Raw genomic sequence first — 25,633 nt, forward strand, 5'->3', positions numbered from 1 at the left:
GATTTTGAAGGGAGAATATAGAAAGTTAGACAGGAATTTAAAAATTTACTATCCTTGAGGGTAGTAATATCTGGATTATTCCTGGTACTACGAGCTAGTGAGGGTAGGAATAGGAGGATAGAGCAGATGAATGTGTGGCTGAGGAGCTGGTGTATGGGAGAAGGATTCACATTTTTGGATCATTAGAATCTCTGCTAGTGTGGAAGTAACCTGTACAAGAGGATGGATTGCACCTGAATTGGAAGGGGGCTAATATACTGGCAAGGAGACTTGCTAGAGCTGCTCAGGAGGATTTAAATAGTAAGAGGGGTAGGGGGGGAGTGGGACCAGGGAGATACTGAGGAAAGAGATCCATCTGAAACAGGTACAGTTGAGTAAAGAAGCGAGTCAAACAGTCAGGGCAGACAGGAACAAAGCAGAGAACAGGGTAGGGCTGACAAATTAAACTGCATTTACTTCAAGGCAGATGAACTCAGCATAGTTGGGAACATGGGACTGGGATATCATAGCAATTACAGAAACGTGGCTCAGGGATGGACTGGACTGGCAGCTTAATGTTCCAGGGTACAAATGCTACAGGAAGGATAGAAAGGGAGGCAAGGGAGGAGGGGGAGTGGTGTTTTTGATAAGGGGTAGAGTACAGCTGTATTGAGGGAGGATATTCCTGGAAATACATCCAGGGAAGTTATTTGGTGGAACTGAGAACTAAAAAAGGGATGGTCACCTTATTGGGATTGTATTATAGACCCCTTAATAGTCAGCTGGAAATTGAGAAATAAATTTGTCAGGAGATCTCATAGAGTCATAGAGTCACAGAAATGTACAGCATGGAAACAGACCCTTCGGTCTAACTCGTCCAAGCCGACCAGATATCCCAACCCAATCTAGTCCCACCTGCCAGCACCTGGCCCATATCCCTCCAAACCCTTCCTATTCATGCACCCATCCAAATGCCTTTTAAATGTTGCAATTGTACCAGCCTCCACCACTTCCTCTGGCAGCTCATTCCATACACGTACCAGCCTCTGCGTGAAAAAGTTGCCCCTTAGGTCTCTTTTATATCTTTCCCCTCTCACCCTAAAACCATGCCTTCTAGTTCTGGACCCCTCATCCCAGGGAAAAGACTGTCTATTTATCCTATCCATGCCCCTCATGATTTTATAAACCTCTGTAAGGTCACCCCTCAGCCTCCGACGCTCCAAGGAAAACAGCCCTAGACTATTCAACCTCTCCCTACAGCTCTAATCCTCCAATCCTGGCAACATCCTTGTAATTCTTTTCTGAACCCTTTCAAGTTTCACAATTCCTTTCCGATAGGAAGGAGACCAGAATTGCAGTATTTCAACAGTGGCCAAACTAATATCCTGTACAGCCCCAACATGACCTCCCAACTCCTCTACTCAATACTCTGATCAATCAAGGAATGCATACCAAACACCTTCTTCACTATCCTATCTACCTGTGACTCCACTTTCAAGGAGCTATGAACCTGCACTCCAAGGTCTCTTTGTTCAGCAACACTCCCTAGGACATTACCATTAAGTGTATAAGTCCTGCTAAGATTTGCTTACCCAAAATGTAGCACTTCCTATTTAGCTGAATTAAACTCCATCTGCCACTCCTCAGCCCATTGGCCCATCTGGTCAAGATCCTGTTGTAATCTGAGGTAACCTTCTTCGCTGTCCACTACACCCCCAATTTTGGTTGTAATGGAAAATTATCCATTTACTGTGAAATTAATTATCCATTTACTGTGAAATTTGAAAGAGAATGCTTTCCTTTAACTGAGTGCTGTATAAGTTAAACAAAACTTTGATGAAGGCCTATAGTCAGCTTATCTCTGTTTGAATTCTGTAAACATTCAACTCGACCTTGTGATAGTCAAACTCAGCGAAAGCTAAAGAACTGTTATGTCTAAGACTAGGGGATTCGCCCTTGACAGCGTGATAAGAAACAGAATAAAGCAAGTGTCCATACCATGTTAAGGCACTCCTTTACATGAAGGCATCTAGCATTTGTGTACTGGAGTCACGTCTACAGAGGTAACAATAAAGCTCCTTTCTTTGCTCTTGCTAATAATTGTGTCAAGTCAATTTAGTTTCCATGACAGGTGTCATCTGCAAACTTACCAACTGTACCTCTTATGCTCACATCCAAATCATTTATATAAATGATGAAAAGTAGTGGACCCAGCACCAATCCTTGTGGCACTCCACTGGTCACAGGCCTCCAGTCTGAAAAACAACCCTCCACCACCACCACCCTCTGTCTTCTACCTTTGAGCCAGTTCTGTATCCAAATGGCGAGTTCTCCCTGTATTCCATGAGATCTAACCTTCCTAATCAGTCTCCCATGGGGAATCTTGTCGAACGCCTTACTGAACTGCATATAGATCACATCCACCACTCTGCCCTCATCAATCCTCTTTGTTACTTCCTCAAAAAACTCAATCAAGTTTGTGAGACATGATTTCCCCCGCACAAAAGCCGTTGACTATCCCTGATCGGTCCTTGCCTTTCCAAATATATGTACATCCTATCCCTCAGGATTCCCTCTAACAACTTGCCCACCACTGATGTCAGGTTCATTGGTCTATAGTTCCCTGACTTGTCCTTACCACCCTTCTTCAACAGTGGCACCACGTTAGCCAACCTCCAGTCTTCATAGACCTCATAGAGGTTTATAAAATCATGAGGGGCATGGATAGGATAAATAGACAAAGTCCTTCCCCTAGGATGGTGGAGTCCAGAACTAGAGGGCATAGGTTTAGGGTGAGAAGGGAAAGATATAAAAGGGACCTAAGGGGCAATTTTTTCACACAGAGGGTGGTGCATGAATGGAATGAGCTGCCAGAGGGAGTGGTGATGGCTGGTATAATTTATAGCATTTAAAATATATCTGGATGGGCATTTGAATAAGAAGGGTTTAGAGGGATATGGGCCAAGTGCTGGCAAATGGGACGAGAACAGGTTGGGATATCTGGTCGGCATGGACGAGTTGGAGTGAAGGGTCTGTTTCTGTGCTGTACATCTCTGTGACTCTGTGACCTGCAGTGTAGGTTGTTCTGCACATCACTATTTGAGGCACCCTGCTGTGCACAAATTGGCTGCTGAATTTCCTGGGTTACTTTGCTTGCTGTTCATTAATTAGAAATGTCATGAGGTCTGAAAAACACCTTAGAAATTCAAATCTTTGCAAACCTTGAAGAAATTGCAATTTTACGATTAAAATTTGTTATATTCTCCAAGCAGACCTTAGTCAGCATGGCAGTGTGCTGTGCTCCACAGGAAATATAGACGATCTTCTTCCACTCCAATAGCTTCACGTACGTGGGAAGACGCCGAGCTGGGATAAACAAAAAGAAATATAATCCTTTGTTCCTGTATTCCTGACACCTTGGAATGTAAAACTGAAGTAATGCACAAATGCAAAAGAGACTTGGGGAATGTTGCCGAACAAAGGGACCTGCGGATTCTGGTTCACAGTTCCTTGGAAATGGAGTCACGGGTAGACGGGTTGGGAAGAAGGCGTTTGGTACACGTACCTCCTTCGGTCAGTGCATTGAGGATTGGAGTTGGGACATCATGTTGTAGCTGGACAGGTCATTGGTTAGACCACTTTTACAATAACGGGTTCAATTCTGGTCGCCCCACCATAGGAAGGATTTGGCTTATATAGTTTCACGTGGTTTGTTACAAAATACAGCGAAAAGTGTGGCCCAGTGTTGCCACTCACAGCGAGGCCCAGCAAGGGCTCATGGTGGTGCCAAGAGAGGGGTGATTCTTGTTCCGGTGACCCGGTGAGAGGACTCATGGCTAGCCGCTCCAGTCCCGTGACTGAGCTCTTAACGAGAAGGACTGTCAAGTTGAACTTTTATTTTTTTGCCTTTATATTCTATATTTTGGTTTATTTTTCTGTGTTTTAAGATAGTGCCAGTGAGTGGCAACACTGGGCAACATTTTTCACTGTATTTTGTAACAAACCACTGCACTTTGCTCTAACAAACAATTAACTCTAATTGCAATAATATTCTTGTCCATTCTCAGTGTTCCAGCTGCAGTTCTAAATTTTACCACCAGAGGGAGAGCTTTGTCACTGTCAACACTAAGATGAATGATCCCCTTTATGAAGTGTAGCAGTAGCAACCACAACCTGCATTTATATAGCACCCTTAATGTAGTAAAACAAGACATGTCACAACAATAACTATCCATCCACTTTTGTTGCTGACACTCAAAAGGAGACATTAGAGCTGTTAACCAAACTTGGCTTTGAAGATGGAGCATCTTAAAGGGGGGAGAGGAGTGAGACAGAGGTTTGATGAGGGAATTACAGGTTGTGAGGTCCCAGCAGCTGAAGGAATCGCCATAAATGGCATATTAAAATCAGTGATAGTCAAGAGGCCGGAGTGAGAGGGGTGCAGAGATCTCAGAGTGTCGAGGGTCTGCTTGAGAGTTACAGAGATAGGAAAATGTTAGGCCACGCATGGTTGGAAAACAAAGACCAGAATTTTATATTTGATATGTTGCCAGACAGGCAGCTAATGTAAAAGGTGAATGGAATGTGAGTATAAAGTAGGAGCAGACTAGATGGGCTGAAGGGTCTTTTCTGTTGTTTGATTCTATATAAGCACATTTTGATTACTGGTTTTAGTGGCAAGTTATCACAAAGATCCACGGTGGAGACAGAAACTGGAAAACGATGAATGTGAGAGTAAAAAGGAAGGGAGTGCATTTTACTTACATTTGGTGTCATTGAGCCCCAATTGTCCGCGATTATTTCTTCCCCAGCTGTACACTACCCCAGAGAGGGAGAGAGCAAAGCTGTGAGCTCCACCCGCTGTAATCTGAGCCACGGGGATCGCCGTCAATGCCTCCACACGCTGGGGTCTGAGCACACTGTGACCACTCCTGCCAAGGCCCAACTGGCCCCCAGCGTTCTGGCCCCACGCAAACACCTGACCATCTTTTAGCAAAATTCAAAGAGAAACAATTGTACAGGTAACTCATTAAATAAAGACTCACTTCGACAAGAAAGTAACCAGCTTTAAGAACATTTAAAAGGGACGTAAGGGACACAGAGGGTGGTGCGTGTACGGAATGAGCTGCCAGAGGAAGTAGTGGAGGCTGGTACAATTACAACATTTAAAAGGCATCTGGATGGATATATGAATAGGAAGAGTTTGGAGGGATATGGGCCAAGTGCTGGCAGGTGGGAGTAGATTAACTTAGGGTATCTAGTTGGCACAGACAAGTTGGATCGAAGAGTCTGTTTCTGTGCTGTACAGCTCTATGACTCTAAACAGGAGCAAGAGTAGGCCATTCAGCCCCTCAAGCTTATCCTGCGTTTCTATAACATCATCACTGATCTGCCGTAGGCCTGTGTCCTCTTAGGTTTCAGCTCCTCATTGCTCTCAACTCCACAACGTTTCAAAAATATGTTCACCTCCAGTTTATATATTATAACAGATCTAGCCTGCACAACTCTCCAGGGTAGAGAATTCCAGATATGCACTACTCTCTGGGAGAAGAAATTCCTTTGCACCTCAGAGTGTCCCTTATTCTGTAGCTATGTCCGCAAGTCTGAGATTGCCCCAGTGGTGGAAACATCTTCTCGATATCGATCCTGTCACACCCCCTGGGAATCCTGTATGTTTCAATAAGGTCACCCCTCAGTCATCTAAACTCTCAAGAATAGCTGTCCTTGATAAATCAACCCCTTTATCCAGGAGTCTGCCAAGAGAATCTCTTTTGAGCAGCCTCTAATGACAAGATCCTTTATTAAACACAGGGACCAGGACAGTACTCGGTCATCCAAGTGCAGCCTCACCAACACCCTGTACAGCTATAGCAAGACTCCCTTTGTTTAAACTCCAAATCCCTAGCAATATAAGGCAAACTTCATCTTACCTTCCTCATTACTTGCTGCACCTGCATGCACAAGAACACCCAGATCCCTCTGCAGAGTCTCTCTCCATTTAAATAGTATTCTGCTTTTCACACTTCCTATCAAAATGCATGACCTCACACTTTTGTGCATTAAACTCCATCTGCCAAGTCTTTGCCCACTCACTCTACTTACCTCTACCCTCTTATAGATTTTTTACGTCCTCATCACAACGTACCCTCTGTCCCAAATTTTGCATTGTCTGCAAATTTGATACATTACACTCTGCCCCTTCCTCAACGTCACTAATATAGAAAGGCGACCATATTGAAACATAAAAGATTTGTGGAGGATTGACAGGGTCAATACAGAAAAGTCTTTTCCCTTGTGGGAGAGTCTAGAACCAGAAGCATAATCTCAGAGTAAGGGGTCACCCATTTAAGACGGAGATGAGGAGGAATTTTTTTTCTCTCAGAGGGGAGTAAATCTGTGGATTCTTTACCGCAGAGGGTTGTTGTGGCTGGGTCATTAAGTGTATTCAAGGCTGAGATCGATGTTTAATCAGTTAGGGAACCAAGAGTTATGGGGAAAAGGCAGGAAAGTGGAGCTGAGGATTACCAGATCAGCATCGAATAGTGCAACAGACTTGATGGGTAGAATGGCCTACTCCTGCTCCTCCATCTTATGGTCTAATATTCAATAATTGTTGGCCTTAATCTTTGTAATATTGTTGATTTGGAAATGGTCAACATATCAGTTGTGGTCAGTGGGTATCTCTGTAGCCTCTCAGCAGCAAGATTAAGTCCCCTACTCAGCATTTGTGAATGTGTTGAATCTAGGCTGATACTGTCAATCCAAGACTGAGAGAGTGCTACACTGCACAAATGGCTGCTCCAGTCTCGACATTACAAGTGATGCTATTTCAGGAGTCTTTCATTGGCTGGAAAACACTTTGTGATATCTTGAGGCTGTGAAAGACGATATAAAATTTAAGTCTTTTTTTTCTATTAACTCTACTTTCACCACCCTTTCAGGTAGTGCATTCCAGAGCAGAACAACTCACTGAGAGCTAAAACGTAATTCTCACCTCCCGTCTGGCTCTTTGGCCAATTACCTTAAACTTTGTGTCCCTCTGTTTACTGACCCACCTGTCACTTGGAACAGTGTGCCCTTATTTACTCCACGGAAACAGCTCTCTTTAAATCCACCCTTAGCCTTCTGTGTTCAAAGGAAAACAACCTCAGTTTCACCAGTAGCTGTGTATAACCTCCCCCCACTGGGTATTATTAAGGGTAATTTTGTGAAATAGCACAGACCATCACAGCAGACAGCATGAGTCAGCGAATGGAGCTATGGAGCCATTCCTCGGTTTTGCTCCTGGAAGCTCCAACCTGACAAGGTTCCATGATAAAAATGATCCCACAATATACTGTCAGTAGAACCCAATGATGCAATGTCTACATTTCATTTCTATTCATTCATGGCACGAGGGTGTCACTAACTGGACCAGAATTTTAATTGTCCATCTCTAATTAACGTGGGGAGGTGATGGTGGGTTGCAGTCAAGCTGGTGTAGGTAGACCCACTGTAATGTTTGGAGTTGTAGTTTAGCAAACATTTCCTCATCGGCAGTATGGAAGTTGTGTGTGGGATCACTGTGCAGCAAGTAGAATAAATAAAATTGTAGTGATCTACGATTCTGCACAAAACAGTTTAATCACAACAATGTCACATCCTTGATCAAAGGTTCAAAATGAGATTCATTCGGGGGTTGAAGGGAGACAATGTTCCATACAATTATTGTTTTTATCTATGTTTCGGGCAAAAGGAAGGGCCGATGAAAGACTTATGCCCGAAACGTTGATTCTCCTGTTCCTCGGATGCTGCCTGACCTGCTATGCTTTTCCAGCACCACACTCTCGACTGTAACCTCCAGCATCTCCAGTACTCACTCTCGCTTATTATCTTTATCTGTCAATCCCTAATTTCCCTAAATTGTTTGTAGGCTCATTTCAGCGGGTTGTTAATAGGCAACCACATTGCTATGGGTCTGGAGTCACGTGTAGGCCAGACCAGGTAAGATTGGCAGATTTCCCTCCCTAAAGGGTAGAATTGAAACAGATGGTTTTTTATAATAACCAATCATAAGACCAAAAGGTGTGGGAGCAGAAATATGCCATTCAGTCCATAGAGTCTGCTACCCCATTCAGCGAGGTTATGGTTAATCTGATCTTTCTCAGCTCCACTTTCCTGTCTTTTCCCTTGGCTCCCTTCCTAATTAAAAATCTCTCTGTCTCAGCCTTGAATGTACTTAACAACCCAATCTCAACAGCCCTCTGCGGCAAACAATTCCATGGATTCATCATCCTCTGAGAGAAGGAATTCCTCTTCATCTCTGCCTTAAATGTCTGACATCTGATTCTAAGATCCTGCCCTCAGGTCCTAGACTCTACCACAAGGGGAAACAACATCTTCACATCTAACCCATCAAGGCCTCTAACAATCTTGAATGTTTCAATGAGATTGCCTCTCATTTTACTAAACTCCAATGAGTACAGGTCCAATCTATTCAACCTCTCCTTATGAGACAGATCCTCCATAGGATCAGTCCTCATTCCTGATGAAGGGTTTATGCCTGAAACGTTGATTCTCCTGCACCTCGGATGCTGCTTGACCTGCTGCGCTTTTCCAGCACCACACTCTCGCCTCGATAGGATCAGTGTGGTGAACTTTCTCTGGAATGCCTCCAATCCCAGTCTATATTCCATAGATAAGGGGACCAAAAATATTCACAGTATTCCAGCTGTGGTCTGCTTAGTGCCTTGCATAGTTGCAACAAAACCTCCCTACATTTATACTCTATTCCCTTTTGACAATCTGTTTGTCTTCCCTATGCTTGCTGAATTTGTATGATAGGTTTTTGAGATTTATGCATAAGGACTCCCAAATACCTCTCATTGTTGTGAATTGCAAATAGTTAGTATACAGGCACAGCAAGTAATTAGGAAAGCTAATAGAATGTAATCACTTGCCACAAGGGAAATTCGATACAAAACTTGGGAGCAAAAACAGAAAATGCAGGAGATACTCAGCAGGTCTGGCAGCATGTGTGGAGAGATAAATAGAGTTAACATTTTGAGTCCGATATGACTTCTTGGAGAGGGAATTCCAGGATTTTGACCTAGCAACAGTGATATATTTCCAAGTCAGGATGGTGAGTGGCTTGGAGGGGAACTTGCAGGGGGTGGTGTTCCCATGTATCTGCTGTCTTTGACCCTTGAGATGGAAGTGGTCGTGGGTTTAGAAGGTGCTGTCTGATTGGTGAGTGAATTTTGTCAATGATACACACTGCTGCCATATACTTTCTTCCAGATGCTCTTACCTTTGCACAGAGCCAGTGAGTGATTGTTCCCACAGGCAACCTGAATAACGCACTTTCCTGCTAAGGTGTTCAGTTGCCTATATAAGTAAATAAAACCACTCATTAATGACCAAGCCAAGGACTTCATTTCAAAGCTACATTCTACATGAATAGCATCAGCAATGAGGCCTGTATTCTAGCTCATTCATTTGGCAAACTCTCTCCCATGTTCATTGGACCCTGATTAAGCAATGCCTTGATTTTAAAATTCTTATCCTTTGTGTTCAAACCCCTCATGACCTCACCCCCTGCTTGCCTACAGTCCTGAAATTCATCAAGAGTCATATCTCTTCCCTCAAGTTCATCCCTGATGTTAGTCATCCCTCTGTTTGGAGCTGTACCTTCAACTGCTTGCAATCTAACTCCTGGATTTCCATCTCTTCCTCTCCACTTCTCTCTCCTCATGTAGCATACTACTTTGAATTTATCTTTCCCACTAAACACAGTCCTAATGTAGCCCTCCATAAATTCTATTTAATATACAAGAATCTTGGTAAAGGTATTAAGGAAAATGTGCCAAAGGCAAGTATTTTCCAATGCCACATTCTCGATGATGGATCTCATTGAACAGCAGAACAGGCCTCAAGGGCTGAAGAGCCTATTTCTGTTCCTATGTTTCTGTAATCTTCTCTGTAGGAAGAATATGGCGAGACAATATAAACTAAGGATGCAATTTTAAAGAATTGCAAGAGAGACCTGAGTGTGTTTGTATATAAAGTACTAAAGGTTTCAGGCAGATGGAGATAGCAGCCATGCTTATATTATTCTGCGCTTTACTGGCAGGGATATAGAATCTGGATGTAGGCTTGCTCACTGCGCTGGAAGGTTCATTTTCAGACGTTTCGTCACCATAACTAGATAACATTTTCAGTGAGCCTCCGGATGAAGCTTTGGAGTCTTCGTACTGATGATGTTACTTTGTATGGTGACGAAACATCTGAAAATGAACCTTCCAGCTCAGCGAACAACCAGAATCTCAACCTGAGCTGCAAATCTTCTCAAAACTCGCTAGGGATATAGAATAGAGGAACAAGGAGGGATTTTTAAAAAATTCATTATAGGAATGTATATCACAGGCTAGGCCAGCATTTATTGTCCCATTGCCCCATTGCTGAGGTTTAGAGTCCCAACCATGAATTCAGGGTCATCATCTTAATTCCAGATATTTATTGAATTCAAATTCCATAATTAGCCGTGGTGGGATTCAAACCTGGGTCCCCAAAACATTACGTGGGGTCTCTGGATTACCAGCCCAGCGGTAATATCACTAGGTCATCGCCTCCCCTGTTAAACTTATACAAGTTCATATATGCAGAACATACACAAGACAGTATGTACTACATATGCTGAGCTTATACAGGATACTACTTAGACCATAATAACAACATTGTGATGCCATGTGAGCCCCTTTGAAATGTTTTATTACATTTTAAAGACACTGAAGAGCTGGAAGGATAAACAGATACAGAATGACGAAACATCAGGCAGGAAACAGTGGGGAAGATGGAAATGTAATGTCAAAGGGATGATCCTGATTGGTTGCATCCTCATTGTCACCGAGTACTAGGAAATGTCAGCACAGGTAATGGGAATCTGGCCAGGGAAGATCCATGTGTACAACAGACCCTGACTAATCTTCCTCTGTGTAATTGGCTGAAGCAATCCATTCAAAAACATGAGATATTTCTTTAAGTGTTCCTAACTAATGTTTTGCCCTTTTAAGAATATAGAAGGTATATGGAAACTAGAGGAGAAACATTCTGACCCATGAGCCTGTTCTCCTGTCAGTCAATGAGATCCAGGTAGCTCTGTAAGTGAACTCTATTGCTGTGGGTCTGGAGTCACAAGTCAACCTGACCAGGCAAGGCCCGCAGTTTCCTTCTCTAAAAGGAATATATGAACAATTGACAACAGTTTCATGGTCATCATTTAAAAATTGAAACAAATTTCATCATCTCCCATGATGGCATTTGAACCAAGTTCCCCAGGACATTACCTTGGATGCTGGATTAATACTACTGGGCCATTGCCTTCCTTTTTGGTTAACTTTTGAGTTTATGACCTTGGTATAGATGGAAGTGATGGTGAAGTGGTAATGTTGCTAGACTAGAAGCCCAGAGATTAAGGCTTATGTTTTGGGCACTTGCATTCATAAGAGATCTGATGGAATTTAATCACAATTAATAAAACTAGTATATAAAACCGGGCTTAGTAATTGTGACCATGAAACTATCAGTGACTATTGTAAAGACCCCATCTGATTCAGGAATACCCTTTAGCCTGGCAGACATATGACTCCAGACCCACAACAACGGGGTTAACTCTTCAGTGCCCTGCAGCAAGACACTCAGGGTCATTAGGGACCAGCATCAAACATTAACCTTGCCAGGGATGTCCAGATCCCAGCAAAGAAAATTCTGCCAATGGCTGTTTAATGATGCTTGTAGCACATCTCCGATTCCAGCATTTCACCACTTTAGAAATTCACAGGTGTATCCACTCCAGGTTCAATGTGGATGGATAATCTCATTTCTCTACATTACAATATTTGATTCAGGATTAAATTCTATTTAATTTATTTTTTGCCATAAAAGGGAATATAGAACATAGACATTACAGCGCAGTACAGGCCCTTTAGCCCTCGATGTTGCGCCAACCTGTGAAACCAATCTGAAGCCCATCTAACCTACACAATTCCATTGTCATCCATGTATTTATCCAATGACTATTTAAGTGCTCTTAAAGTTGGTGAGTCTACTACTGTTGCAGGCAGTGTGTTCCACCCTCTTACCACTCTCTGAGTAATGAACCTACCTCTGACATCTGTCCTATATCCATCACCCCTCAATTTAAAGCGATGTCCCCTTGTGTTAGCCATCACCATCCGAGGAAAAAGGCTCTCACTGTCCACCCTATCTAGTCCTCTGATCATCTTGAGTGTCTCTATTAAGTCACCTCCTAACCTTCTTCTCTCTAATGAAAACAGCACAGCCTCTGGTACTATTTCTAAAACTACCAGGCACAGGAAGGGAAGCAGAGAGCTTTAAATGTAATAACATTTAGAGCGAGGAAAAGCTATTCTGCTCATTTCACCCAGAGGTGTCTATGCTGATTCTCTCATGACCTGCCCACCTGAAACAGCCTGATTCAGGACAGGAATAAAAGTGAGCTGAAAATGTGTTGCTGGAAAAGCGCAGCAGGTCAGGCAGCATCCAAGGAACAGGAGAATTGACGTTTCGGGCATGAGCCCTTCTTCAGGAATGAGGAAAGTCATTCCTGAAGAAGGGCTTATGCCCGAAACGTCAATTCTCCTGTTCCTTGGATGCTGCCTGACCTGCTGCGCTTTTCCAGCAACACATTTTCAACTCTGATCTCCAGCATCTGCAGTCCTCACTTTCTCCAGGAATAAAAGTGAGTACTGTTCAAACACAAGATTCCTTGTCCCCTACAGCTAGCATGATTCTTACTTTGGCTCTGTGATTTTGAAAGCTTTTGCGAAACTTCTGTTCTTCTTGTTTTGTAGTTTACTGAAAAACACATCTCCTCCGTCAGAAACATAGACAATATGTGCTGCTCCACTGTCCACAGAGTGAATCTTCAGCTTTTTCAATCCATTAACCAGCTCTGTGTAGAAAAGAAGGGAAAATAATCAGAAAAGAAGGGAAAAGAAATAAGAACCACAGGAAATGGAACATTGAACAATCCTAAGATTCATTAGATTTGGACCGGGATGTAAGAAAAGACTTAAATATCTCCTCAAACTGTGCTCAATATTAACCTTTAGCTTTGCCTGATAAATGGATCTCTGTTAATAGAAAGAAAGTTTAGTCATTAGACAGTATTATGTCATTTTTTAATTAATTCACTGAGGAATGGTCAGGTTGAACTATGAACCCAATAAAAAGACATTTCAGTAATTAGTTTACATCAGGGTCAACCAGAGAGCACATCTGTGAAAACGTCATCCTTTTTAGAAAGAGGTCACTGCAAGGCGTTCAAACTGAAGTTGGTACAAAGTCACAAACTCGCGGCTGAACTCTCCTTTTTCAGGAGGCCTTGAGAAATCAATGACCTGAAAAAGAGCAATATGGCAGTGTCATCACCTCACAGCTGGGCACTTCAAAATGTCAAGTTCATCGAACCTTCCACCTCATGGTCCATACATCAACATGCAACACAAATTCCCAGCTCGGTGAACAGAACCACAACAATCGTAGAGGTGTTCAGCACAGAAACAGATCCTTCGGTTCAACTCATCCATGCCAACCAGATATCCTACATTAATCTAGTCACTTTTGCCAGCATTTGGTCCATATCCCTCCAAACCCTTCCTATTCATATACCCAGCCAAATGCCTTTTAAATGTTGTAATTGTACCAGCCTCCACCACTTCCTCTGGCAGCTCATTCCATACACGTACCACCCTCTGTGTGAAAAAGTTGCCCCTTAGGTCCCTTTTAAACCTTTCCCCTCTCACCTTAATTTCACTGATTCACTCAGTCTGGTTGGTCTCTCGTTGAGCCAACTCAACGCTAGGCTGCCCACCTCTCCTGACTCCTGTGTGAACCTATATATCACTGATATATTCTATATATCACCCCTATATATTCTATATATCACCCCTATATATCACCCCTATATATTCTATATATCACCCCTATATATCACCCCTATATATTCTATATATCACCCCTATATATCACCCCTATATATTCTATATATCACCCCTCACTCATCTACAGCAGTTTCCAGTTGGACAATGCATCGGTTCTAAATTCATCATCTTTGTTTTCACATTCCTGCAAAGCTTCACCCTCCCTCTCTCTGTACCCTCCACCAACCCAGTGACTCTGGAAGATGCTCTTCCACTTATGGATTCCTATGCTTCCTTAACTTTTATCCCTCCACCATTGATGGCTGTGGCATTAGCTGCTGAAGTTGGAAACTCTGAAATTCCCTCTCAGCACCTCTTCACGTGGTCAAATCTTGCCTTTAAGAAAACACTTTAAAACCTTTCAAATCAAATTTTGGTCATCTGGCCTAATATCTCCTTTAGTATCAACACTTCCTTTGGTAAATGCTCCTGTGAAGCATCTGGCAATATTATGCTATTAAAGGTGCTATGTAAATGCAAGTAAATGCTGTTAGTCAGTAAGTTCCTTTCATTTATACCTAATTCTCACAACCATCATCCACTCCAGCATGGCCACAGATAAATAAAGAAAAATATTTTTGAAAGTGGATTAAAGGGTTTATATTGTGTTCTCAAAGACCTGGAAAAGGAAACATTTGTAAAATAGTGGAGTGGGTCTAATTGGATAAATATTTCAAAGAGGCAGGATAGTAGAGGGTGGGCTCAATGGCCTACCCTATATTTTATTATTCTGTGATGTTAAAATGCAGCCAATTGCCTTGGAATATACATGATGCCATAAATCAGACCAGTTGCATCAGCCCACGTCAATTGTCCCACAGCTCTCTCTGCCAATGCCACAACAAATCGTCAAATATTTTAAAGACTGAGTGCTAAAAGGGAGTCGAAGGGCAGGGTGAGGGAGTTCAGCACAAAAGTTGAGGCCATAACCAGATGATCTGTATCCTACCCTGTTCAGTAACCTCTCCCTGTCTGTTCTTCCTCTTAGCCATGATGTGGAGATGCCCTCTCTGACTCCTCCTAAGATATTTTACTAGCTGGCCTTCTGCTTTGGTTCCCATCTCCCTGCCACGCTGATTTAAATCCTCCCAAATGGCACGAGCAAACCTCCCTGCCAGGATATTAGTGCCCCTCCTTTCTGCACAGGTCCCACCTGCCCTGGAAGACACCTCAGTGACCCACACACCTGAAACCCTCCCTCCTACACACCAGCACAGTGGAAGGGAGCTCAGTGGTTAGCACTGCTGCCTCACAGTGCCAAGGACCCAGGTTCTATTCCAGCCTCAGGTGACTGTCTGTGTGGAGTTTACACATTCTTCCCGTGTCTGTGTGTTCTGGTTTCTTCCCATGGTCTAAAGATAGTGGGTTAGCCATGGGAAATGCAGAGGCAGGGTGGGATGCTCTTCAGAGGGTCAGTATGGTCTCAATGGGCCATATGGCCTGTTCCCATAGTGTAGGGGTTCTACTATTCTACACAGTAACTCTTTAGCCACATGTCTAACTATATTATCTTCCTATTCTTAGCCTCACTGGCACGTAGTACAGGGAGTAATCCCAAGATGTGCTTTTTAACTTCCTACTAACATCCTGAGTTCCTTTTGTGAGACCTCATCTCTCTTGCTGATGTCAATAAGTACCAACGTGTGCCATGACCTCTGAATGCTCACCCTCCCTTTTGAGAATATTCCCATGCCTGCACGTGACATCCCTGACCCTGACAGTATGGAGGCAACACACCATCCTGGAGTCTCTCAGAAACACCCAGCTGTGGCCCCTGACTATAGAGTCCCCGATTATTACTGCTCTACTGCACATTGACCTTCCCTGCTGTATAGCACAGTGGTGCTCCTGCTCTGGTCACTGCTGTCACTAGCCCTTCGATAGGCAAGCCTTCCCCAGAATGGTATACCCTTGTTGGTGAGGGCAATAGCCACAGGATTCTCCTGCACGGTCTGCCTGCTCCTCCTGGTGGTCACCCATCTGTCTGCCTGAACCTTGGGTGTGACCATGTCTCTGTCCATGATGTTTTCCACCTCCTGCCTGTTCCTGAGTGAGTCCAATTGCCACTCCAGCTGATCCCTATGTGGTCTGACAGGAACTGCTGTTGGACACTCTTCCTGCAGACGTCGTTGTCAGGGACTGGATTAGATTCCCGATTAGATTAGTGTGGAAACAGGCCCTTCAGCTCAACAAATTCACACCGACCCTCCGAAGAGTAACCCACTCAGACCCATTTCCCTCTGACTAGTGCACCTAACACTATGGGCAATTTAGCACAGCCAATTCACCTGACCTGCACATCTTAGGTCTGTGGGAGGAAACTGGAGCACCCGGAGGAAACCCACGCAGACACGGGGAGAATGTGCAAACTCCACAAGACAGTTGCCTGAGGCTGGAATCGAACCTGGGACCCTGGTGTTGTGAGGCAGCAGTGGCCTGATTTCCCACATTGCACAGGGGGACTATATTATCCCACTGACTGCCATTTTTACCCTCTAGCAACTATATAATTAAAAATAAGCTTCTATTAAATTAATCTATAGCTACTAATAGATTCTCATTGAAAAAATACTAAATACATTATTCTGGAAACAACAGTCTCGGCACAACTATAGATCCCAATGCCTTTACTAATCTACTATGAATCTAAATCCCATTACTTCAAAACCTTAGAGATGCCTGGAGGAAGAACACCTCATCTTCTACCTTAGGACCCTCCAACTGCACAGGATCAATGTGGATTTCACCAGTTTCCTCATATCCCCTTCCCCAACCTTATCCCAGTCCCAAACATCCAACTCGGCACCGCCCTCATGACCTGTCCTACCTGTCCATCTTCCTTTCCACCTATCCGTTCCACCCTCCTCTCTGACCTATCACCTTTACCCCCACCTCAATCTACCCAGAGCACTCCCAGCTACCTTTACCCTAGCCCCACCCCCTCCCATTTATCTCTCAGCCCCCTTGGCTCACAACCTCATTCCTGATGAAAGGATTTTGCCCAAAATGTCGATTCTCCTGCTCCTCGGATGCTGCTTGACTTGCTGTGCTTTTCCAGACCCACACTCTATATCCCTCTAAACCCTTCCTTTTCATGTACCTGACCAAATGTCTGAGAAATATGGTACCTGCATCTAGTATTTCCTTTGGCAGCTCATTCCACATACAAACCACCTTCTGTGTGAAAAGGTTGCCCCTCAGTTATGGGTATGGAAAGGTGAATGGAAACTGAAGCTAAGAAGCTTGGGGGAGGGGATATGAGGAAACTGGTGAAATCCACATTGATCCTGTGCGGTTGGAGGGTCCTAAGGCAGAAGGTGAGGTGTTCTTCCTCCAGGCGTCGGGTGGTTAGGGTATGGTGATGGAGAAGGCCCAGGACCTGCATGCCTTCAGCAGAGTGGGAGGGGGAATTGAAATGTCCGAAAGGTCAGCTTTGAACTTGTGATGTGCAGCTGCTCCCACACTCCCACCCCATGTTAGGGATCAAGGTCCCATTCCCATTTATGATTTTATTTCCAAGAATCTATCTAATTCCCTTTCTGTTAAATATATTTGGGTTAGCACTGCTGCCTCACAGCGCCAGAGACCTGGGTTCAATTCCCGCCTCAGGCAAATGTCTGTGTGGAGTTTGCACATTCTCCCCGTGTCTGCGTGGGTTTCCTCCGGGTGCTCCGGTTTCCTCCCACAGTCCAAAAATATACAGGTTAGGTGAACTTGCCATGTTAAATTGCCCGCAGTGTTAGGTGAAGGGATAAGTGTAGGGGAATGGGTCTGGGTGGGTTGCTCTTTGGAGGGTCGGTGTGGACTTGCTGGGCCGAAGGGCCTGTTTCCACACTGTAAGTATCTAAGTAAAATCTAAGTAAATAATCTAAGTAATCTAAGTAACCTTTTCAGAATCATTGCATAAAAAAGATCTCCTCATCTCTCTCTCCTGCTCTATCACCATAAATCCATCTCATCTGGTTACCCACTGTCCTGTTGGTGGGAACAGTTTCGCCTCATTCACTCTATTGAAGCTCTTCCTGATTTTGGACCTGTCTGTTAACCTTCTCCGCTCCAAAGGGAACAATCCCAGTTTCTCCAGTCTCCATACCCCTCTCCCTGGTACCATTCTGTATGGCACTTACTTTATAGAATCATAGAATTTTACAGTACCAAAGGAGGCCATTCAACCCATCATGTCCATACAAGCTTCCAAAGAACTACCCGGCTAGTCCCATTCTCTAGCGCTATCTCCATAGCTCTCTAAATCCATCCACTTCAAATATACATCCAGCTCTCTTTTGAAACCTTTTCTAGAACCTGCTTCCACCACTCTCCCAGGCAGTGCATTCCAAATCCTAACAACTCTCTGAATAGAAAAGCTTCTTCTCATTTAACCGCTAGCTCTCTTGCTGACAACCTTGACCTCTAGTTATTGACATACTAACTAGTGGAAATAGACTACCCCTCTTTACCCTGTCAAAATTGTTCATAATTTTGTAAACCTCAATAAGGTCACCTGTTGATCTACTCTGTTCCAAGGATAATAAGCCCAATATCTCTAATCTTTCCTTGTATCTAGAATCCTTCATTCCTGGGATAATTATAGTAATTCAGTTGCATTCCTTCAGGACTTTAATATCCTTCCGTAAATATGGAGCCCAGAGCTGAACACAATATTCCAAATGTGGTTTGACCAATGATTTGTAGAGGTGTAGCATTAATTTCTCGCTTTTATACTCTATGTCTCTATTTATAGACGCAAGGATCCTATCTGCCTTCTTAACATCGTTGATCAATTTTACAATCCAACTTTGGGAGTCCAAGTTAAAATAATGAAACAGTGACAGATAAATTCAAAGAAAACCATTTAATACATGAATATAAAAATGTATTTTTAAAATTCCACTTATTAATAAGATATGGGTGTCCCTGGCTAGGCCAACAATTATTGCCCATCTGTAATGGGCCAGAGGGCAGTTGAGAATCAATCACATTGCTGTGGGTCTCGACTCACATGTGGGCCAGACCGGATAAGGACAGTGGATTTCCTTCCCTGAAGGACATTTTTGAACCAAATGGCCTTTTTTAATGACAATTGACAGTGGTCAGAGCTGTCCCCGGGATATGAATGGGATCCATTTTTGAGTGCATTCTTAAGTCAATTTGTTTGCAAGTTGGAACATAGTGTTGGACAATATAAAATAGCTGTTTGTAAGTATGAGGAAACATTTGCATATCAGATTTTTAAAATTAATATTAATATACCTCTGAGTGGGTGATAGCCTCATGGATTGCCGGACTCTTAATCCAGAGACTCGGGTAATGTTCTGGGCACCTGGGTTTGAATCCTCCCATGGCAGATAGTAGAATTTGAATTCAATATAACATAAGATTGGGGAACAAGACTCTATTGATGGGCACAAAATCATTACTGAGTGTCAGGAAAAACCCATCTGGTTCACTATTGCCCTTCAGGGAAGGAAACTGCCATCCTCACCCAGTCCGGCCTACATGTGACTCCAGACCTACAGCAATGTGGTTGACTCTTAACTGCCCTCTGGGCAATTAGGGAGATAGACAATAAATGCTGGCCCAGCCAGTGACACCCTCATCCTGAGAATGAACTTTTAAAAAAGTTTAAGTCCAGGACCCCTGGTCGCCATTAAGTGAGGTTTAGTTCCAGATTTTTATGGAATTCAAATTTTACCATCTACTCTGGTGGTGTGGTTGAACCCCCAGCTTGCTCTCCTATCACCAACCATTAACCTAGGGTTCTGGACTCCTAGTCCGATAACTCTAGCACTACACCTCCCCTAATTTGAAACACCAAAATTAATATTTTGGTCTGACTTCACAGATTTTGCGCAAATGATAAATCTAGAAATAAAATTATCTGCACATCTTGAAAACTTTCATCACTGTGTTACTCAGGTTGACATAATCTGCTGTCTTTCTCAAGCAGAGAAGTTTCCACTTAGCAGCACAGTTCCCTTCACAGAATTGAAACTGAAAGTGAATCTAAAGGCAGGGAGGAAATCAAAGCTCAAAGCTCAAAATCGAAACTCACTTCAAATGACTATATCTGAAAAAAAACAGCATGGCTGGTTCTGCACAGATATATGAGGCACCCTCCTAGCAGGTTTTGGTAATTAATGAGTGAGTCTCCTTTTAAATGTTTGATTGTTTGAATGTGGTCAAGTGTGGAAATGTGTATTAATCTCATTTGAAGACAGTTCAAGCATTTATTTCAAAGCAATTTGCATTGGTCTGTTCCCACTAATCCCCAAGCCTGAAGCAAATGACCAGTCACCCAAACTTGTACTCTTATTTTGAATATTACTCATTTATTTGCCAAAAAACTGAAAGAACTGCAGATGCTGGAAATCTGAAACAAAAACTGAAATTGCTGGAAAAGCTCAGCAGGTCTGACAGCATCTGTGGAGAGAAATCAGAGTTAACATTTCGGGTCGAGTGACTTCCCCAGAACATTTATCTGCCAATTGATTTATTAAACAGATCAGTTTGTCAATTTTCAATATAACAAAAAACTTTTCACTTTGACGATCGCTGAATATGGGAAGAATATTAGCACAATTTCTTATTTAAATCAATCCCACACCGTGTAAACCCAGTTGGACATTTACTGTCATTACCGGTACTATTAATGACAGACTGCGCTTTGCAATTCTGATAAAGATTGAACTATTTTACAAGCTGCTTATAGAGGCATTGAGAAAGAACAGACAATTTAAATTAGTTAATTTCACTAGAAAGAGGGCTAGTATACGAATGATGACTGAATGACCCTCTTTGGTGTTATGAACTTTATCAATCTCGGTGCCCACAAGTTAATTTTCCTAATTCCCTGTGACAGGATTCACAAGGAATTAGGAAAATTATTGTGTCTGCATTTTCAATGCATACAGTAATCCATTAATGAGATTAATCCCCATAATTTTCTGGTATTTTAATTCATTTTATAGATTTCAGATGCATAACTGGGCAAAATAATCTGATAGAAACCAAATGCATTTAATTTTCTGATTTTGTGAATTCTGCTTGAATTGATAAAAGAGTTTCATGGAACACTTTCCACAAGATTCCTCAGGTGTGTATAGGTCAATAAAAGCATTAATCTCTAGTTATTTTCTCACTTACCTGGCTGTACTCTCTGCTTCTGGTCATGGAACAAAATATAAACTCTGCCATCCTTCAATAAATAGACAGTGAATCGAGTTCTGCAGCTGATCTCCACAATCTGCTCATCCTTGCAGATTTCATTCGAAGGGGTAGCTTGTGACAATACCCCATCCATGTGGGTCTCTGGCCTCACTTGCCTGTTCCGTGACTGCTCCCAGTGTAACATGCTTGCCCCCACAGAGTTGCATCTCTGCTTTGAGTGCAGTGCTGGGAGTTTGCAGTTTCACTTCCTGCTAAACAAAGTATTTAACTTGGCTGAGAGCCAGTGTCTTGCTGAATACAGCAATCAAATAAAAATGACATAATTTGGATGCATGAACCGACAAACAACTCTTGACAATGCTCAGAGGGATGGAAAACAAGTAGAAAGATGCAATGTCTGAGAAACAACAACTTGCTTACACACAGCAAGGCCCACAAAGAACCATGAAATAAACAGGATTAGGGTTACAGTCAGGGTCAGAGTCAGGGTAGTGTTAGTATTATTGTTAGGGTTAGGGTTAGGGTTAGGGTTCGTGTTAGTATTATTGTTAGTGTTAGAGTTAGGGTTAGGGTTCGTGTTAGTATTATTGTTAGTGTTAGTGTTAGGGTTAGGGCTAGGGTTAGGGTTAGGGTTAGTGTTAGGGTTAGGGTTAGTGTTAGGGTTAGGGTTAGTGTTATGGTTAGGGTTAGGGTTAAAGTTGGGTTAAGGTTAGGATTAGGATTAGGGTTAGCCTGCACGTGTGCAGTGTTTTTTTATGACCGTCAAGTGTGTCCAAGTGCTTGTTTAATGTAGGAAACTCAAAAGTCAATTTACGCACAGCAAGCTCCCACGATGTGGAGTGTGATGATGACCAGGAGATCCATATTTTCTGACATTGATTGAAGATAAGAATTGAGTAACTCCATGTTTCCTCTTTGAACTAATGCCGTGGATCATTTGCACTCACACATGCAGGATTTCACCAATAGCATCTCATAAGCATGAAGGCACAGCAGTGCAGCATTCCCTCAGAACTGTATGCGGTATCAGTCTGAGCTGATGTCCTGGAGGGGAATCTTGTGTCTGGAATTTTGCAGCTCAGGAGTAAGACTGCCACCAACTGAATCAGGGCTAACATGATATGCGTGAATCAGAACATCTGACAATGCAGCACTTTCTCTGGAATTTACCGGAAATGTCAGCCTGGAGAGTGTAGCTATCTCAAGTGAAGAACCTGGTGCCTCTTTTTTACTCATGTGACATAGGCAACACTGGCTGGGCCAGCATCTATTGCCCAGTCAAAGTGCCCTTGAGGAGATCAGGATGAGCTGCTTTCTTGACCTGCTATGGTCCACGTGCTGTAGGATGACCCACAATGCCGTTAGGACGGGAATTCCAGGATTCTGAAGGAACAGGGATACATTTCCACATCAGGATGAGTGGCTTGGAGGAGATTTTGCAGGCGATAGTGTTTCCATATATCTGCTGCCCCATCCTTCTAGATGGAAGAGGTCACGTGTTTGGAAAGGGTTGGCTAGGGATCTTTGGTGAACTGCGTGCGAACAGTGTAGATAGTACGCACTGTAGTTACTGAGCATCAGTGGTCGAGGGATTGCATGTTTATGGGAATGATGTCAATCAAGTGGGTTGCTTTGTCCTGGATGGTGTCGAGCTTCTTGAGTGATGTTGTAGCTGCACCCATCCAGGCAAGTGGGGAGTATTCCATCACACTCCTGACAGAGAACTATAGATGCTGGAGATCTGAAATATAAACAGAAATTGCTAGTGAAACTCATCAGAGACAGTCTGAAGAGTTCTGATGGAGAGTTACAAGACTTGAAATGTTAACTCTGCTTTCTTCCCACAGATGCTGCCAGACCCGCTGAGTTTCTCCATGAGTTTCTGTTTTCATTTCAGATGGTAGACAGACTTTCGAGAGTCAGGAGGTGGGTTACTTGTGGTAGTATTCTGAGCCTCAGATCTGCTCTTGTAAGCTCTGTATTTATGTGGTGAGTTTCTGGTCAATGGTAACCTTCAGAATGTTGACAGTTGGGGATTCAGTGGTGGCAACACCCAAAGGCAAGACAGACATGATAGATCTGCCCACCTCACTCTAAAGACTTAGTGAGTACCAAATGGTCCTTCTCCACAGAAGAACTCTTTTTACAATTAAGATACTAAAGGAGCAGCGCTCCGAAAACTTGTGATTTTAAATGAACCTGTTGGATTATAACCTGGTGTTGTGTGACTTCTGACTTGGTCCACTTCAAATCAACACTAGAACCTCCCCATCATAAAAGTGCAGTAAAGATAAAGAAAAATTATTTGCTGTAGTGAGGTAGTGAGAACAAGGAAGACAAAGCTTTAACATTTGAGCCAGGTCATTCAAGAATGATGCCAGGAAACACAAAGGGAAGTAGAAATACAAAACTTTCTCCCCCAAAAAAGCACTGAGGCTAGAGGCTGAATGAAAAAGTTAGGAATCTGAAATTGACGAGTTTTTTTTGGGAATTGAGGATGACAGAACTGGGGGTGTGTGTGTATGTGTGTGTGTTGGGGGGGGAGGTGGTGGGGAATGGTGTAGCAACAGTTAAATCAGTCCCAATCTAACCAGAAAGACCTGAAGGGCTTAATGTTGTTTTGTATATCTCCAGAGGCAAGCGCTTATTTTTACACAGCATTGGGCAAAATGTCATGGGCGCCCCAGGAGGAGTTGGCATGTGGCCAGCTCAGGGCCATAAAGTTGGGCACCAGGCTTTTGGCAGAGTTCCCAGTGCCCTACATCCTTGCACATCACATTAGCCTTGCCAGCAGCACGGGGGAGTTCCTGCTCACCAGCCTGGGCACTAGTTGAAGCCCTTATGTGGACAATCAATGGCCACTCACGACCAGTGCCGGGATTTTACCCATGGCAAGGGGCAAGCTGGTGTTTGTCATCCAGCTCTCCCCCAGTCTCCCCTTATACCCTCCAACAAATCTCAGAGATATTATTGGGACCAAAGACTCCAGCCATTTGATTGGCAATCAACCCTGCACCTGCTGCCCACCACAATCCCAGAGGTGGGACATCCTTCTACAACAGAATAGCAGGAGGCCTCAACTCAAGACTGGTGGCTTCAAGGTGAATCAGCCAAGTCAGGGGTCACAAATCGCGTGTCAAATTCAGTTTGTGGTAACCCTGCTCTGCTGCTGCACAGTTAGGATAAAGTCAGAAGTCACACAACACCAGGTTATAGTCCAACAGGTTTATTTAAAATCACAAGCTATTGTGTGACTTCTGACCCTATACGATTAGTTACTGATAAAATCATGATAATACTCTTACAATGAATTGCTGACAACTCATTGCTTTAAATATAAGTAACATTGGGTTTGTGTAATGATATACTGACTGCTTGTTCTCACTCATCTGTAGTGTGGACAGTGTCAAGTCAGTCTTGTCAGTGAGAGTAAATTTAGCTCTGTGATCCGAACTGTTGCCAGCAACAATGGTTAGCCTGGTTTTAATCATTACATGGGGTTACGTACACTCACACACTCACAGACATGTACATATATACACATACACCCACCTACACACCTACACACCTGCCTCCCCCCCAACACACACACATACTATATTGAGCAGGTTTTAAATATATCAGAGAAAGGGGGAAATGGGGCTTCAGACATATTCATTTTGTCTTTCTGTAAATTCTTCACTCAATGTATTCAAATCATGTTTTAATGAAAGCCAACTGAACCATATTTAGCAACATAGCAACAGAGAGTGCAGGAGGAACTCCACAAGTCTGTGAGAAAGGAACAGGACTTAAAACTATGTCACGGGGAGGTTGGACAGCTTCTCCCTCCCACAAGGAAGATCAGCTGGAAGCCATCTTGTGCAATGGAAGCCTGGTCGCTAAGTTTCCTAAATGCAAGACCTCCACCCCTCACTAGGGAGGAAGCTTTGTCCTCAGGACCTGCCAGTCGATCTGATTGGCTAGTAGGCCAGTCATGAGCTGAATAGTCAGTGTTGCTGGGACTGCAGCCAGGCCCACACAGAGGTCTGAGGGAACCCAGCCTCAGGCTCGTCCAGGAGGAGGGTGGTGTAGAGAGTTTGGGGGTTGGAGGGAATGTGAGGGGATGGGGAGGGTATGTGTGCTTTGTAGAGCAAGGGTTTGGAAGGAATGGAGGGTACTACTTTGAAGGGAGGTGTCCCCAATGGGCAAAGGGTCTTCCTAAAGGCTATGGAACAAAAAGACCAACATGAAACAGTTGGGCCAAATGACTTTTCCCTGCACTGTAAATTCCCTATAATCTGTATAATTCTATATCCTAATGTCCTTTAGGGAAGGAAATCTGCCATTCTTGCCTGGTCTGGCTGACAAGTGACTCCAGACCCACAGCAATGTGGTTGACTCTTAACTGCCCTATGAAATGACCCTCGCAAGTCACTCAGTTGTATCAATCACTATGAAGTCTCAACAAAGAAATGAAAGCAGATGGGTCACCTGATATCGACCTATGCAACAGAAAAGAAAAC

The 25,633-nt window shown here is 43.4% G+C and overlaps 1 protein-coding gene across 5 annotated transcripts in view; it reads right to left on the minus strand.

Moving 5' to 3' along the window:
* Positions 1 to 21,326, minus strand: part of dapp1 (dual adaptor of phosphotyrosine and 3-phosphoinositides) — a 162,855-nt gene extending 141,529 nt beyond the window's left edge. For 3 of the 5 annotated variants that reach the window (XM_087979901.1, XM_087979900.1, XM_087979903.1), the window contains exons 1-5: positions 21,105 to 21,326; positions 12,775 to 12,931; positions 9,269 to 9,345; positions 4,744 to 4,965; positions 3,254 to 3,345 (exon numbers count right to left, since the gene is read on the minus strand). In XM_087979901.1, the coding sequence (XP_087836027.1) occupies positions 3,254 to 3,345; positions 4,744 to 4,965; positions 9,269 to 9,345; positions 12,775 to 12,931; positions 21,105 to 21,312 (756 nt within the window). In that variant the 5' untranslated portion in view covers positions 21,313 to 21,326. Of the gene's footprint in view, positions 1 to 3,253; positions 3,346 to 4,743; positions 4,966 to 9,268; positions 9,346 to 12,774; positions 12,932 to 21,104 lie in introns of those variants that run through there. The other 2 variants (XM_087979902.1, XM_087979904.1) reach the window with 2 other exon arrangements.
* Between the last annotated feature and the right edge of the window lie 4,307 nt (positions 21,327 to 25,633).

The sequence above is a fragment of the Chiloscyllium plagiosum genome, unplaced genomic scaffold (genome assembly GCF_037043375.1).
Source record: "Chiloscyllium plagiosum isolate Xiang-an unplaced genomic scaffold, Cpla_swu_hap1 HiC_scaffold_36, whole genome shotgun sequence".
Classification (NCBI taxonomy): Eukaryota; Metazoa; Chordata; class Chondrichthyes; order Orectolobiformes; family Hemiscylliidae; genus Chiloscyllium; species Chiloscyllium plagiosum.